General features: G+C 36.2%; 1 protein-coding gene across 19 annotated transcripts in view; it reads right to left on the bottom strand.

The window, feature by feature from the left end:
• The window catches only part of FOXJ3 (forkhead box J3), a 133,944-nt gene that overhangs the window by 34,421 nt on the left and 80,902 nt on the right, over window positions 1-18,621 (bottom strand). For 10 of the 19 annotated variants that reach the window (XM_070609995.1, XM_070609996.1, XM_070609999.1 and 7 more), the window contains exons 5-6: window positions 16,053-16,136; window positions 409-510 (exon numbers count right to left, since the gene is read on the bottom strand). In XM_070609995.1, coding sequence (XP_070466096.1) covers window positions 409-510; window positions 16,053-16,136 — 186 coding nt within the window. The remainder of the gene's footprint in view (window positions 1-408; window positions 511-16,052; window positions 16,137-18,621) is intronic. The other 9 variants (XM_070610006.1, XM_070610005.1, XM_070610009.1 and 6 more) reach the window with 1 other exon arrangement.

Below are 18,621 nucleotides of genomic sequence, written 5' to 3'. Positions count from 1 at the left end.
TATGAGTTTGTCCGAATTATTTATTTTACTGGATTCTCTTGACTCCCTGGGAATTTGACAATCTCTTTTTCAATCACATATTCAGAGGGGCAATTGACGATTTTGAAACAAACTGATTCAATAAAATGCTGACTCAAAAATTCCACCAATGGGAACTGGCAGTGTCAAGAATTTAAATGAACATAGAGCTTCACAATAAGCATCTTCCAATTTCTCCAGAGAAATACTTTCTTCTAATTTGTGTATTCCTCAAAACATTGTGGATTCAGCTTTCAAGCTGCCATGTATGGGTTGGCCAAATCTGTATCATCTTTAAACTGAACCATATAGAACTCTATTGATATTACAAAGGCAAATCAAATGTATTACTCAAAGACATTTCAAAAGTGTTTAGAAAAATGGAATTACTTTGTTAGTCACAGTGTTGATTGCCAGAGTTGGAGAGGCACTTCCCGAAATAATACACTCCATTCCCAAAGAATCTGAATCTATGCTATATGGAGTTGAGGCCTAAAATACAAGAACAAAATACATAATTATTAGCTCATATATCCAGCAACTTTAACATAATTTAAGGTATTTCATCAAATTCTCCAATATCTAGTTTTGTGCTTTGTTTCTGAAAATGAACTTAAATCATTACTGAAATCTCTTCTACTGTTATTTTAATATTCTACTGACATGACATCACAAAGTCCATTGGTATGGCTACTCCTTACCAACTCTTTTAATTGACTGTGGGACAGGTTAGCAAACATTATAAATGTCTGTAGTGGAGACTGCTAATGGTCCCCTAATATCCATTCTCCCCTCCTCTCTCTTTTAGTAATAGAACTCTATAGTTCTCGACTCCTCGCTGCCCAGCTAAAGACTACCTTTTCCAGCCTCATTTGCAGCTTGTTGTAGCCATGTGACTAAGGTGTGGCAAATGGGATATGAGCAAGAGTGATATGTACAACTTCTGGGTCACGTCTTTGAAAGGAACTTGCTTGCCCTCCATTCTCTCTTTCCCTCTTATTGCAGGCTGGGGGACAGAGATATGGTGGTAGCCATCTTAACTATAAAGCTGAGGATAACACCCTGGGGAACACTGGAAAGAGAAGATTAGAAGGAACATGAACCCCTGAATGACCTTGTGAAACAGAGCTGGTTATCCACCTAATCCACCTATCAGCTTGGACTTTGACCTGAGAGAGAAACAAATCTCTCCGGTTTAAGGCTCTCACTTGTTTTATTTTTCTTCCTTTTTCTGTTACTACAACTGAACAATATCCTGAATAACACAACTTCATACGCACTGTTTATAGAGCTAACAGGGGTGGAAAAATCAACATAGAAGGTTTTCTACATTTCGAATTTTGGATATAGACTGTGACAACTCCTCTCTCATAAGAGACGGTTTTTATTACTTTGGTGAGCCCTCGAGAGATAGCAACTTCAGTGCTGAAAGTTAAAGAAGGGCACCTATAAACAATTTGTGGTTATGATGCTAGTTCCATGTTCTCCCTCTATGGCAAAAAATATTTGTACCACACATGATCCCAATTGAACATGCATTTTTAAAAGATCATACCAGACGACAAAGAGAGCAATTTCACTGAGATACATTTCTAAGATGAATCTATTTATCATTTAATCCCTCACATGAATTTCTCTGATCAGATAATCTACAAGAGTAGGGAAAAGGCATCTTGATTGAAATGAAAAGAAAAGAAAAAAAAAAGACAAGGGTCACCCCTAGAAGGTAGAATCTAGTACTTGGGTGCTGGGTACACATTGAGAGTGAGATGAAAATGGAAAAGGGCTTCAGAAATACAAGTGAAAGAATTACAAAGACAACTTTGTCTATGCTTCAGCTTTGGTGTCAGCCACCTTAGCTAAACCTAAATTAACACAGAAAATTTCTTTAGAAAGCTGCAAATCTCATGTTCTTCCAACTCAACTCAGTCATCTCAGTCCAGAGGATTGGCTGACTATTTACTTCGCACTCCTCCCCACTGGTAGGAAGAGGCAAGCCTGTGTTGTGTGATTTCATGCAAATTACTCAACCTTTAGGCACTTTCCTCATCTATAAAAAGAGATTTATGCCACTTCCTTTAGAGGTTTGTTAAGAGCATTAATTAAGCAATTTATGTGAAGTACTTAGCACAGAATCTGAAACACACAATCAGTGCTACCTGCTATGATGACCACTAGAACATATCTACTACTGATGCTGAGGACCTGCTGATAACAGGCGAATATTCAATGGTGATTAATGAGAAAGAAGACGGCTTTGGTATGAGGCAATATATTCCCCAAAAGCCAGATTCATAGCTTCAGCCATTAGACATTAGATAGTAAATTTCAAAAAAATCTTTTAATTAGACATTCTCCATGGATACTTCAGTCTGGTTCAGTCAAGAGAAAGAGGGACACTCTCTTTACATACTTTAATATGCTCACTAGTATGGTACATATTTTCATTCGTAAGTACACTGATTCTGTTATTAACAGACAAGAAGTAGTCTGATTAGTAAAGCCAGTGTATCAATGTATCCCAAAATGTATTTGGATAACTGTTATTATTGCAACCAAAAGCCAAATTCTGGACAAAGAAAGTATCAATGAATCTAACCTGGGCAGCACCAGTCAGCTTGTGAAAGGTCCTTTCTGGAGTTTCCTCTTAACCTGTGTCAAAATCCTACCTCTTTAAGTTCCATTTCCAGCATGGTAGTGTGATATCCCTACATACTAACCTTCTGCTGATAACAACTACAAGTTGGGGGGGGGGGGGTGGCGACACCAAGGGGACAGGACGGGACACAGGATAACAACCAGCTATGGATTCTGAAGAGTAAATGAAACAGGCAGATTGTGGAGAGAAGTCAAAACGTGGGGAGACCAGCACATTGGTGAATTTTCTGTTTTGTTGCAGCTTTGCTCCAAGGTCAGGCAGTAGAGGTGGACTGTAAGTAGCTTAAGGTGTCTTTCTGTCAGGAGGAACCAGGGAAAAGAGCCCAGGTAAACACAGCCAGCTACCAGAGAGAGAAGGGAATCCCACAGGGAAGAAAGTCGAAAAGGATGCCTTAATACTGTGTAAGAAACACTACAAGAGTCTCAGGCTGGCCCCTGAACTATGCATATGCAGATTAGAATAAAGTGGAGGCTTGAAGGATCAAATTGAACTGTTCAAAAATAAAGATAAGAAGCAGCCAGAGAAAAACGACATATCACATACAGAAAAACATGGATTGAAAATGACTGGATTTCTCAAAAAACTGACGGAGGTCATTAGGCAGTGAATATTTTTAAAGTACTTAAAAAAATTTTCAATCTAGACTGTATATCTAATGAAAATATTCTCTATGAATGAAGGCAAAATAAAGACATTTTCAGAGAAAGAAAAAGTAAGAGAATTTGTTGCCAGAAGATCTGCAATATAAGAAAGTTCTTTAGGCTGAAGGGAGATTACAGCAGGGGGAAAACGTGGACCTTGAGGAATTAATTAAAGCACTAGAAATGGTAAAACATCTAGATGAAAGTAACAGACTACTGTTTTCCTCTTAGGTGTTAAAAATTACATATGCTTATTTAAGGCAAAATTTATAGCACTGTTTTGCAAGCTTTTCAATGTACACAGATGTAATATATATTACAACTATGGGGAATGGTGAGGAAAGGGGCAAAGTGGATCCATATATGGTTGGGAGAAGTCTACAATTTACATGAACTGGTATAATATTAACTCTGAGTAGACTATAAAAAATTAGAAATGTATACTGAAATTCCAATATATAACTACATACAGAGGTATAGCTAAAAAGCCAATAGATAAAGTAAAATAGAATACTACAATATCCAAATAATCTAAAAGAAGGCAGGAAAGGGGGGAAGAAAGGAATTAAAAACATAGAGTCAAACAGAAAACAAATGTAGACCTAAATCTCATGATATCTATAATTACATTAATGTTAATGATCTAAACACTCCAATAAAAAGGCAGAGATTATCAGAGATGCTAAAAAAGCAAGGCTCAGCTAAATGTGGCCTACAAAAGTCACAACTGCAAGATATAGACACAGAGAGGTTGAAAGTAAGACATGGAAAAATATATACCATGCGAATAGTATGTACAATGGTAAAATGGCTATATTAATATTAAATTAAAAAAGAGTATACCAGAGATTTTTTTAAATTTTTGATAAAGAAACCTTCATAAAGAAAAAACTCTTGACAAAGAAATAACTGACGAAGACATAATTATAAACATGAATGTGACTGATAACAGAGCTTCAAAATACATGAAGCAAAACTGACAATTAAAAATCAGTAAAGAAAAAGAACATTGGAATACATTAGCCAATGCCTTGATCTAAATGATATCAGAGAACACTACAGCAAACAACTGTAGAAGACATATTCTTTTCAAGTGCACATAGACATTCACCAAGATATAGCACATGCTGAGCCACAAAACAAGTTTCAATAAACATGCCAGACTGAGATGAAAAAAATTTTATTACAAATCAACAAGATATCTAAGAAAACCCAGTATTTGAAATATTTGGAAATTAACACATTTATAAATAATTCCTGGGTCAGAAAAGACACAGGAGAATTTTTTAAATATTTTGAACTAAATGATAATGAAATGCAACTTACCAAAATTTGTGAGATGCAGTTAAAGCAGTGCTTAGAGGTAAACCTACAGCTTTCAATTCTTTTATTACTAAAGCAGAAAGCTCTCAAATCAGTGATCTAAGTTGCACCCTTAAGAACCTAGAAATATTAGTAAGTAGAAAAATGAGCAAGTAGAAGGAATAATAAAGATAAAAGTAGAAATAAACAAAACAGAAAACAGACAATAGAAAAAAATTTTAAACAACAAAATCTGATTCTTTGAAAGGACTAACCCAACTGACAAACCCTTAGCTAAACTGATAAAAGACAGAACACAAACCATCAATATCAAGAATGAATGAGGAGTCGTTACTAAAGATTCTATGAATATCAAAAGATAAGAGATTACGAACCACTTTATACCAATGAATTCAACAACTTAGATGAGAGGGACAAATTCCTTTAAGAAGATAATTTACCAAAACTGGCATAGAAAGAGAAAATCTGAATAGTCTTATATGAAATAAACTAAGTATCAAAAGCCTCCCCATGCAGAAAACTGCAGGCCCAGATGGTTTCACTGATGAATTTTCTGAAACACTGAAGGAAAATATATGCCAATCTACAGAAACTTCTTCAGAAAACAGAGGAAAGAAAACTGCCGAAATTGTTTTATGAGGCCAGTATAACCCTAATACCAAAACCTGACAGACATTACAAAGAAAGAAAATTATAAATCCAAATTCCTCATGAATATACATATAAAACTCCTAAACAAAATATTAGCAAACTGAATCCAACAATATATTAAAGGGATACTATACTGTGACTTAGTAGGTTTTATCCAAGGAATGCAAGATTTAACATTCAAAATACAATCAATGTAATTCAACATGCTAACAGAATGAAGAAAAGCCATATGATTACTTCAATAGGTACAGAAAAGCACTTGACAAAATTCTATAACCATTCATGATAAAATCTCTCAGCAAACTGGGTTTACTAAAGAACTTCCTCAATCTGATAAAGGGCATCTACAAAAGCCCTACAGCTTATGTTATACTTAGGGGTCATTTCCCCCTAAGAATGGAAATAGGGCAAGGATGCCCACTTTCACCACTTCTATTAACACTACAGTGGAGAGTCTATTCACTGCAATAAGGTGGGAAGGGACAGGGGAGGAAGAGGGGGAAGGACAGGAAAACTGTCTATTTGCAGGTGATATAATTGATCATATGAAAAACCCCAAGGCATCTTCAAAACAATTACTGGAACAAGATTAAAGAATACAAGTTTAATATACAAAATTAATTACATTTTTACATACTAGCAGCAAGTAATTGGAAAATGGATTTTAAAATATACAGTCATGTGCCCAAAACATTTCAGTCAATGACAGACGGTATATACAACAGTAGTCCCATAAGATTAATACCATATAGCCTAGGTGTGTAGTAGGCTATACCATCTAAGTTTGTTAAGTACACTCCATGATGTTTGCCAACAACAAAATCACCTAAGGTCACATTTTTGAGAATGTATCCCTGTCATTAAGCAACACATGACTGTGTAGCATCCAAAAACAAAGCATTTAGGATTAAATCTAACTGGAAACACCCAAGTCCTCTACACTGAAAACTAAAAAAAAATCCCCAAAAGAAAGTAAAGACCTAATGAATGGAGCAATAAAAAATTTTCATGGCTTGGAATAATCAATATTGTTAAGATGTCAATTCTCCCCATATCAAGGTTGCCTAGGGATAAGATTGGAGGGAGGCATGAATTACACAGGGACAGAAACAAACTTTTGGGGTGAGAGAAATGTTCATTTGACACTGGTGATAATTTCACGGCAAAACTCCTCAAATTACAAAATCTAAATATTCACTTAACTGTACATTAAAAATCTCTCAATAGTATTATAAAAAACTAAATTCTACCCATTCATCAAAATGACTCCTCATTAAACACTTCCTAGTCTAACTCCCTAATTGGATAGTATTTCTTCTGCTTTAAAACCCCTACGAAATTCTATTTACACGTAAGTCTTAGAGGCAACACATAGTGCCTCCCACATAATGTATACTCAGTATATTTGTCCAATTGAAATAATGTTTTTTTAGTTCTAAGAGTACGAATGTAGATTACATTCCTTCCTCTGCTCACTTATACCTTTAACTAAATCCTCCCTTACTCAGACTCAGAGCGAGAGGACACACAGTGGGGGATCACTTAATCAACAAAATAACTCGGTATAACAATGGAAGAAACTGAGTCACAAATAACAACACAAATGACAACAATCTCAGATATGGAGCAAGGTGCAGAGTATCCTGCCTAGAAAAATGTCTTCTTTTCTATTTATCCATCCATCCTCCAGTTATCTTCCTGTTATAAACTTGCAATCCATCACTTTCGAACTATAATACACAATTTAGCTCTTAACTTCAAGAAAAAGTAAATGCGTATTCTTCTTTGTTCCAATAAAAGCTGCATAACTGCAGATTATGAGTTTTTTGCAGAGGCCAACATGTTTAGGACAGTGAGTTTATATACTGCTATCTGGCCTTTACTCCCTCAATAATTTCCACAACAATGCATTAGAAGATTTAAGCAAAACTATTCACAGCAATTTCCTCCTGATCACCCTGCTTCTACCCTTGTTCTCTTACAGCTTATTCTCCACACATCGGCTAGTGCGATGCTGTTAAAATCTAAGTCACCTTATGTCACAACTTTGCTTATATCCCTCCAATAGCTTTCCATTTCCTCAAAATAAAACACAAGTCTTTACAAAGACATACAAGGGCCTACACAATCTTCCTCCTGCTCCCAATGCTTACATCTCTGATGTCAAGTCCTACTACTCTTCCCTCCTCACACGCATAAGTCCAGCCACAGTGGCCTCCCTGTTGTTTCTCACCATGACAAGTATGTTTCTACCTCAGAGCCTTTGTGCTTGTGGAATTTTACAAGGGAGATTCTCTTCCAGGGCTATACAGCTGACAATCCACTTACATTTATATATAAAGAAACTATGGCCAGAAAAATTAAACATTATATTTATGTTACCATGTTATAACATGGTGTAACATACAACCTTAAAATTAGGTCTCCTAATTTCCCCTAAATCTTGTACTTAATAAAAGTGATACCTCATGGCTTTGTAACATGGACTTACTTTTGCTCCTAATTTTACTTAAGGAACTTCAGATTATTGAATGCTGCTAAAATATAACACAATCTAAAGGGTTTTTCTTTTTAGAATTTCCATTTCGTACCACCACCAGCACCCCATCCTTACTCCCAGCTTTAAAGTGTTCAGAAATTTTACATTTCTAACAGGGACATTATTTCCTACTTATAATTCTTTCAAAGCACCTTCCCTGTGCCAAGTATACAACAAAAAAAGAGTTAAATATGTGACCTTACTACTCATAAGCAACAGTTACATACAGCCATTTCAACTTCTGTAACAGTACTAAATTTGTCCACTTATGTTTTAAAACTCTGAATGATGCACTTAGGCAAACACTAAGCCATGACCGGGAAGAGACTCTTTCAATTACAAGAAACAATATACTCCAAAAGACGCACCTTCCGTCTACTAATTTAAAAGGAACAGTTGTGCCCATACATACCCTTAACAGACAGAAGGTGTTTTTTAAAGGATTTCCTGGGTTGGGACCCAATTTATGAAATAAATCAAAGGCTATGAAAATGCAGGAGGCTGTGGAAAAAAAAGACACGAGAGTACACACAGGTCTGAAAACACACACACACTCTGCCAATAGAAAAGAAGGAAAGACATGTGACAAACATTGTCAGAACCCAACCATATCCCCTCTGCATCCATCTCTACACTCTGAAGGCTGCTCAGTACAAACATTTGCAACTCTGCCTGAGGAGTTTTATTTGGTTGGGGAGCATGCTTTGGCTTTGTGCGGGGCAGGACAGAAGTGCGAAAAGCTAATGTCCCTAGCAGCATCACTCACTCAGTGAGAGGAAAAGCTGAAGAATAAATATCCCGGCTCATTGACCCACAGTTCTAAACTGCCTCCCAGAGTTCCCCACTGAAACTGAGCTCTTAGTGCTCTCAGTGGTAACTGACTTGAAAATTGCCCACTTTCCTAGGATCAGCCCTCAAACTACTGGTGCTCAATTCCTTGTGTACTGCTGGGAGAACTCATACCATGACAGACAAGTATTTTTTCTTTTCTCAAAAAGAATGTCTTTGGGAATAGATAGGAAATCTTTCTTTAGCACAACAGTTCTAAAGATTTTTGATCTCAGGACCCTTTTACACTATTAAAAGTTATCAAGAATCCCAAAGAGCTTTTATTTCTGCAAGTTATATCTATTGATATTTACCTATTAGAAATTAAAACTGAGACAAAATTTTATTCATTTAAAACCAACAATAACTAATGCACTACATGGTAATATAAATATTGTGTTGTATGAAAAATATAGTCTTCAAAACAAAACAGTGAGAAGAATGACATTATTTTAACTTTTTTTTTTATTGCTTTAATACTTAGCATAATAGAAGACCTCCTATCTGCCTCTGCATTCAATCTATAGCAAAATCACAGGTCATGTAACCTCTGAAAAATTTATGAGCAAAAACGCAAAGAACATCTTAGTATTATTATGAACACAGTTTTGACCACAAGGACCCTCTGAAAGGGCCTCAAACACTGAGAACCACTACTTTAGCATATGAGGTTCCTATAAGCAAAGAATAACATTACAAAATAACCAAGACATATGATTTAAGCTTTTTAAAAAGTGGGGGACAATCAAAGAACGAACAGAGAAAAAACGTATTTCTGTGTTTATCAACATGATAAAAGAGATAAAATGCACTAATCTGGAGCATTCATTCTTCTCAAAGCATTTCTTTAACAAAGAATTGCCTAAAATCTGAGAGTTCCTTCTTCTATTCCTTGACATCAGTTCCCTTGGAATAGTATAAGTGCTTGCCAGTCTTCAAAAAAAAACCCACAGGTAATATCTAGCTAATTTTGCTTTTTTCTACTCTAAGCAGCTTCCAGTGGACTGGGTACTTTTCACTAATAAATAAGGAAAATACCCTTTGGTTGCACTGAACAAGCAAGGCCAAATTAAAAAGCAAATGCAAAAGGTGAAAGAGAATATTTATCTGTTAATTAACATATGTTAAAAAGAAACAACAGGCCCAAAATGGAGTCACTTAGACTAAGTTTCAGCCTCTCCCAGGAGTAGATTTTTAAACCAATCAGTCTGGAATTTCCTGAGCAACCCTAGTGAGGTAATCTGCTGGTAAAACCACCTGCCTTCCCTAAGGGAAAGGGAACTTGCCTGGAATAATCCACTCTTTTAACCTCTTTGTCCCACCTTCTTTCTGCCTAAAAAAAAAACCTTCCATTTTGTATAACTCCTCAGATCCCCTATCTATTTTTTGCTGGATGAAATGTTGCCTGATTCATGAATCTCTAAATAAAGCCAATTAGATCTTGAAATTTACTCTACTGAATTTTTGTTCTTTAACATATAAAAATAGAAACTAATAGGATAGGAAAAGTGAAAATAAGAAATTACTGTCCTTCTTCAACTCTATGCTCCAGTCATACTAATCTGTCAGTTCCTTGAAATTTGGGGCCCTCTTTTTAACCATCAGTCTTTTCACAAATAAGTTCCCCTCACTCTTTCACACTGCCAATCACCCTCATCTGCTTTATTTCTGTTCATTCGACAGGCATCCACTGAAACATCAGTTCTTCAAGGAAACCTTTCCTGACTCCTACACTAAATTATGCCTCTCTGCAGTATGGCCCCACAGTTCTCAAGACCCTTATTTTTAGGGTGACCACATAATTTATCAGCCAAATGCTATTTTGAGAATGAATGGGGAATTGTTAACTATGCTGAGACAATGAGCAATGATATGAATATAATGTCATCCTACCTTATCAGTTTATCATTCCTGCTTAAGTAAAAGCTTCCTAAGGAGAGAACATGGGTCTGTCTTTGTTTACCACTATTCCCCCAACACTTAGCCCTACACTTACAATGTAAAAGGTATGCTCTCTCTCTCTCAATGAAGAGCATGAGTAATACAAATTAATTTGAAAGAGGAAAAAGTCATCCAGACAAAATGAACTACTATGTTCTCTCCCAAATCCTGATACTTTTCCACTTCTGTATCTTATCTTTGACCATGACCTCTTATCTCATGCCTTCCTACCCCACCACCCTCCATCAGAATATAAACTTCATGGGAGTAGCGAATGTGTTTTGCTAATTTGTGGTTTCTCCAGCACCCAGAACAGTGCCTGCTCAGGGCAGGTACTCAACATTCAATAAATATGTACTCAACGAATGCTCCTCTCTACCTTGCCTATCTGTCTCTACATCAAAGCCAAGCCAGATAACCCATGAAGCCTTCCCACACGGTCCCAGTAAAACATAACCTCTACTTCCTCTGCACACAATATTTCATATCTTTTTTATAGTACTTTCTATACATGCTTTGCCTTTGTGCTAGAATTATGTGTCTTATCATATCTCCTTCTTCTTGGTATATGCCCACAACATCCTAGCATGATGCCTGACACACAGTATCTAGAGAACAAAGATCTATAAAATTAAACTGGTAAAATGACCATATTACACACAATTATGAGTATATATTTAGAAATTTGATACCATGCTAATTTTCTAAAGAACTTCCTCATTCATGTATATATCCCTAGCCCAGGCCATTACCATTTCACAAATGAGACTACTGCAACTCCATCTACTTAGCATTGAGGGGTTTCAGAACAAGCCACCCCAGAATGTGCCACTTTGGCATGTGGATTATTTTGAGATGATGGCAACCAAGACCAGGTAAGCTCAGGAAAAGCTTTTATCTCCTCCTTAACTGCCTAAAAGAAATTAGAAAGAGGGCCTATACCAGGAAGAGTGTTATTTTTCATATCTGAGAGACTTACCTACATGGCAAGGCAAACATTTATTTACCAAACATTTGTTCTTCTCCCCTTCCTGTGAATTGTCTTCCTCCCCTTTGAAGCCCCAGCTCCTATCCCTTTCCTTAGGTCAGGATGGTATATAAGCCTCAACTGCCTGGCTGCCTTTGAGTCTCTTATCTTTGTGGGGCTCCTGTATGTACGTAATTAAATTTGGTTTTCCCTTATTAATCTGTCTTTTTCTCAGAGGGAGTCTCAGCCAAGAACCTAGACGGGTAGAGGGCAAATTATTTTTCCTCTCATACAGCATCTTCCTCTTGCAATGAGTATTTTATGAAGAGGAAGTATCTTTCTTAACTGTTGTTTTGATTCCTTTCTCAACACGACAGGCTATCATATCAAAGCAATTTCTTGATCCCATATCTTTAGGCTTTCTACCCAAATCATTCTACTCCTTATCAAAATTTTCACACCCTTGCCTAAGCTCTTCACCATGGTTAAAAGGGTTTTCAATTATGCCCACCTGTACTTCTTATTTACCATTCAATCATGCATGCTGTATTCTCCAAGTGGAACATCATTTACTATTTTCTATGCAAACAAGTTACACTTCTGCATCAAAATTCTCATTCCTCAAAAGTCTCATTCCTCTTCCTAGAGGCCTTCCCAGAGCAGCATTTTCTATTTTGAGTCACTTTAGTTATTACCACTTGCCCTAACAGATTACTTATCACTTGCCTGTCATTTATAATCATATTTATGTCACTTAATCATATATACAGTTTTTAGGTTAAATGTGGGGGATTCTCTTTTAAAATTAAGGACCATTAGCTCACAACAAAATATGCACAAAGAAACTTGATTCAGTGTTGTGGGCTTTGGCATAGCAAATACTACTGGCAGTAAAGTGCAGCTGTAAACAGCATGGACTTTAAAGGCAGACTACCTGGGTTCATAATCTCGCCCTTTGTCCTTATTGTCCTTGGTATCCCTGGACAGTTTACCTAACATCCATGCCTATCAGTTTAATCATTTGGAGTTACTATAAAAACTGCATGAGTTAACATAAATGAAATTCTTTAAAAGACATCTGGAACATAAACTCAATATAATTATCTATTATTATTATTATTATGCTGTTGTCTTAGTCAGCGTAGGTTCCTTTAACAAAACATCATAAACTGGGTGGCTTATCAACAACAGAAATTTATTTCTCACAGTTCTGGAGGCAAGAAGTCCAAGATCATGGTGCCAACATGATCAGGTTCTGGCGAGAGCCCTCTTCCAGGTATTCTCACATGATGGAAAGAGAGCTGGCCAGCTCTCTGGTTTATTCTTATAAAGACACTAATTCCATTCATGAGGGCTTCACCCTCCTGACCCAATTACTTCCCAAAGTCTCCATCTCCAAATACCATCACATTGGGATTGGGATTTCAACATATGAATTTGGGGGAAACAAACATTCAGTCCACAGCAGCTACTGAGACTTCTATCTCAAAAAATCTAATAACTTGCCAAAAGTCACAAGAACAAGTAAACTGTAAAGCCAAAAGAGAAACAGAGGACTCCTAGTCAAGGAGCCACTCACCCATCATGCTAAACTTTATTCAATAATTTTTTTAGGTCTCAGGTCCATTTTATGATAAAGAAAAAGTGGTAAGAAGATAAAAGAAATCAGAAAAAAGAAAATGAGAGACATTTATATACTTGAGGATTAAGAACAGAAGAAAGGAATACTATAATGATCAAGAGATATGTTTATGTAAATGGAGGGGGTCCAGAGAACCGAGTTAAGAATATTGGCCCGGATATAACTATCAAGGTTGATTTTTCATTTAGGATATGAAGATATTGTTACTTGCATTTTTAAAAATCACTTCTCTGTAGCAGTTTAGAAATACTTTTCTGTTCCATTAAAAGCTCATCTTATAAAATATTTTTATTTTTCACATAGAATTTTGATGTTTACACATGGACAAAGGAATAATAAATTTCAGAAATTTAATAAGGAACTTTCTAGAGATGTCAATATATTTACATTTTAAAATCCTTTAAAAGTTTCAACTTATGGATGTTTAGTTTTTGAGCAAACTTTAAATGTATAAAGATCAGATTCAGAACCATCACTATTTGACTGTCCTATGTATTTCCTTAGATAAAACCCAATGGTTACCTAAAATACAAACTCTATCCTAATAAAAATATTACCTTCCTCCCTTCTCCCCCCAAAAAAACCTCTAAATGAAAAATACAGACACATCAGTTTATCAGGGCAGGAAATTATGTTTTGTAAGAATACTATCTTTCAGAGTATTAAACAGTATCTGTCTCCCTGATTAATATACTCTGCTTACAGCTGGTCTCTTTCACAGGTTCCTCTCCTACAGCAGCATCCAATACACAGCTCAGGCCAAAATAAATGTCAATATTACTAACTGAAAGGCTCTGGTACTGGATATTTTATGGTACTATACTACAAAGGTAAATTGTTGAAGCTTTTACATGCTTTTAACTTAAAATGAAGCTAAAAAGATAAACAGTAGAAAATAAATATAGAAAATATATGTCCAAACATATATTCAAGAACACATGCTTTGTATGTAAAACATACTTCTGTAATCTGAATTTTATATCTCTATAGACGTCCATTATAAAACTGACAATATATGGTCTCCAGAAAAAAGGGGGACTCTCAGAAATAAAGACGGATTGCTCTCAGAACTATGAAACAAGGTAACAGAACAAAAGGCTGGCTTAATATCCAAAAGGAAGGCACAGTTGTCAACTGGACTACCAATTCAAATTTCCAAAACCAATTCAAGCTCTAAGAACTTCAGAAGAAGAGGGCAAATGATAGAGAAGACCACCATTTCTGCACCCTGCAACATATACATCCTCACTGATGCTCTGGGTTTAACAATGTGGATTTTTCTCCCCTTCCTTCAAATTCTGGCAATAGATGCTAAGTGTTTTGTACTCTATGTTTTCACACAATTAAAGTGTGAAAGTCTAAGTGCTAAGCCTGCTAAGCACACAGGCTAAGTCTGTTTTAAAAGGCAGAAGCTGGAGGGCAGGAACTGAGGTTCATTCCCTCTCACACCATTACATACATAGCTCATTGACATGTCAGTCTTAAAACTCTGTTACCAGAAGACTATGCCACCAATATTAAACTTTAACTTCTTAAATTTTGGTTTGTATAAAACCAAAAAGTGTTCTGGCCTAAGAGTTCACCTTTAATTCTATATAGTTTGGTAACTACAGTACTGAATTCCTTCTGCTGGCTCCATAAATCTGCTTACGTAAACCCCATTGCTGCTGTACCTCATGGGCTCCCCTGATCCCAACTTAAACCCAGCTTAAAGTCCTTGTCTTTGAGATTGGGAAGTTTTCTCTCTCTACCAGGAATAGGCATAGAACAAATTTATTTGACCAAATGTTTATTCAGTTTCCTTCATCTTCTCTTATTCCCTTTACCCTGATTTATTCTGCAAACATTTACTGATATCTATTATAAGCTGCGAAAAACACTAACACTGGAGATACAAATATATCTTCTCTGCCCTTAGGGGATCACAGTCCAGCAAAGGAGACAAATACAGAAACAAATAATTTCTACAAAGTGTGAGAAATTCTGTGAAAGAACTTTGCAAAATTCTACAAGAATACACATGAAGAAGCGAGGAAAGATTTGACAGTTTAGTTAACATTTGGAATGGGTCTTAAGGGATTGTAGGGTAGGATGGGGGGGCAGGGTGTGTGTGTGTGTGTGTGTGTGTGTGTGTGTGTTTTAGTTGAGATGCTAGAAATGTAGTCAGAAAAGCTGAAAGGTAAAGTTAATGTCTGACGACAGCCAGTTGAGATGCTAGAAATGTAGTCAGAAAAGCTGAAAGGTAAAGTTAATGTCTGACGACAGCCAGTGTCAACTAAAAATACGTTACAATAAACAACTCAGAGTATCAACTACAGCTCCTTTTCTTTCATTCATGCAAATTAATCTTAACCATGAATTTACGAGTAAGAATTATCTTACAAACAACACACAAACACTTAAGAGATTTTGTGTACAAAATAATTATTACATGGCTGGAAGCTGGAAAAAGCATTTTAAGGACAATCAGGAAGATTCAGTGTAATCACCTGCAGTGAAAAGGAATAGCTTTGTTATATAAAACCAGTACTCAGTGTTGTAGATGCAAAGGAAAGAGTACCAAATTAAATCTCAAGAGACCCAGATTCAAGTCTCAGACAACAGCTGTGCCCTAATCACAAAAAACACCTTTTCCTTAATTCCTAAACTCCCCACCTCACTCAAAGAGTTGTTAAGATCAAATACAATAATGAGTCAAAGTGTTCTGAAAAAACAGAAAATGCTATACAAATAAAATATTACCTTCATTATGGTTATACTCGCTGTATTGGAAGTAACTTTTAAAATCTCTATTTCTGACATAATAACTCCATCATACTAAATTTGTAATAAAGAGCTTTTACCCGTTCTACAGATCGTGCTCTCTTCTTTGGCCGAGTAGGCAGCGCATCTTCCTTCGGGTTGGTGTCTATTGCCCAATAGGATCCCTAAAGGTAAAGAAATAAAGTAATTAACAGCATATTACAGCAACTCTATAACATTAAAACGAATTTTATAATCCTCTGCTCTAAAAGCAAACATTTTGCAGATAACAACAATGAAAAAGGAGAAGAAACACTAGTTTTGAACTAAGAAAAGTAAAGTTTATACGAGAAAAAAGGGCCACCTATAAACTACATTATGAAAGAAAAAATCACAATCTGAAGCAGCCAAGTCCAAGAACTTCTGCCACAGTCAAATTAAAAAGAGAAAAGATTGAGGTGGGCCCGGTGGCATAGTGGTTAAGTTCATGCATTCCTCTTCAGTAGCCCAGGGTTCACCAGTTTGGATCCCCGGCACAGACCTACACACTACTCATCAAGCCATGCTGTGGTGGCATCCCACACAGATGAACTACAAGGACTTACAACTACGATGTACAACTACTTACTGAGGTTTTGGGGAAGGAAAGATGAAAATAAAAAGAGGAAGATTAGCAACAGACATTAGCTCAGAGCCAATCTCCCTCACCAAAAAAAGAGAGAGAGAGAGAAAGAAATGACCAACTGAACATTTTTTTTAATATATACTAATTCTTAATTGATCATATATGATAATTACAACAGTCTATGACATTCAAGTCTAATGGAATTTTATGTATAAAGATACTGTAGTTTCTGTACCCTGGGACCTCACCAATCTAAATTCTAAGTGAAACAATTTATAAAGACAAACTGCTTGAACACATTTTATATGATAAGTACAGCCTGGGAAGCAACAGTCTGTACATAAATCTTTTATTGCTTATTCTGTCACAATTAACTTTCATTAATTACAGTCATGTGTCACTTGACAGGGATATGTTGTGAGAAATAGGTGGTTAAGGAGATTTCGTCATTGTGTAAACATCATAGATTGTACTTACACAAACCCAGATGGTACAGCCTACTACACACCTAGGCTGAACGGCACTACCTTATGGGACCACCGTCACATATACAGTCCATCGTTGACCAAAATGTTGTTAAACGTCGTTATGCAGAGCATGACTGTATTTATCCTCTCTTACTTTTTGATACAAGAGAAAACACATTCAAAACACTCATTTGAAAATACACAGTAAGCACCTACTGGGTTCCAAGGCAACTCAGAAATTAAGACACCCTCAAAAAACATTTTGAAAACCTTAGATCATATAGTTTGCACATGTTATACAGATGAGGAGACCAAAGCTCAAAAAGATAAAAGTGGTTTGCTGAACCAAGCATGTGAGAGTCAGGACCAGAATCAAGGTCACAATTCTTAGTTCCTTTTTCCCTCAATTATCTACACAGACACACACACACACACTCACTCACTCACAAGGCAGGAGGCAGACAGTAAGAAAGAGAAAGAAGGAAGAAAGAGACATATGCCTTTCAGAAACAGAAATACAATGCATGTCCTAGTTTTACAATTAATCCCAGTCATAGTATTAAAGTTTAGTCTTTGTCTCTATTATTTTATTAATCTTTCTAGGCTGCTTTTCAGGCAATACGTGACAATGAGGGGAAATACAGTTCTCACCTATCAATCCTCACACTTTGTGCCCCATATGAATTATCTGTTTATAGTTCCTTAAACATACCACGTTCTTTCAGGCAATCGTGCCTGCCCTATATGCTGATCTCATTGCCTATAATATCCACCCTACCACTGACAAAATCATATTCCACCTTCAAAATTTAGCTCAGATGTTATCTAAAGGAATCCACCTTGGATCCTCTTACCATACTCAAGAATTCAACGTTCTCTCCCTCTGCAAGATCTCTATACTTTTTATACATTTAGACCATTGATTGCACTTAACATTACAATTTTATTTACAGTTCTGTATCCCTTCTAGTTACTTAAGGGTAAGAGCTCATTTCTATATTCACAGTGCCAGGCACGATGTCAGACACAGAGCAAGTACTTAATAAACATTTGCTGGAATGGAAAGAAAAAGTTGTTGAACTGTGCCAAGAATGTCAGAGTACAGGGTATAATGCCAGGCCTTCCCAGATCCTAGTCTAGGCAGGCACCGAACTTAGCACTCATTTCATCACTCAGTCACTGCTGGGACATTCTTCCATGTTATCTTTCCAAGTGGTCACTGCATCTCAGCTGGTGAGCCTACCAGATCTGATGTACACTTGCCAAGAACCATGTAAATGCTACAGAAATTAAGCACTAAAAGTGAAAACAATGATTTCATGAGTATGTTCAGCTAGCAACGTTCAAAATAAATAAGGAAAAAGTTTTACACTCAGTTGTTATAAAAGGTTAAAATAAAGCAGGAAGAAAAATACCAAAACTCATAGGACAACAGTTTAAAAACCACTCTTCATGGAAATGATCAATTCCAGTGTTTAGTTTTGTTTTGTGTGGATGTGTATAAGTGTATTAATCTGGGAACACCATTCACTGTCCAAACTTTAGACTGATTATTAAACACTTTAATAAAATTACAAA

Source organism: Equus przewalskii, chromosome 2 (genome assembly GCF_037783145.1).
Source record: "Equus przewalskii isolate Varuska chromosome 2, EquPr2, whole genome shotgun sequence".
NCBI classification, from domain to species: Eukaryota; Metazoa; Chordata; class Mammalia; order Perissodactyla; family Equidae; genus Equus; species Equus przewalskii.
Note: the sequence above shows the minus strand (reverse complement) of the source record. Positions and strands in the feature narration are given on the sequence as shown.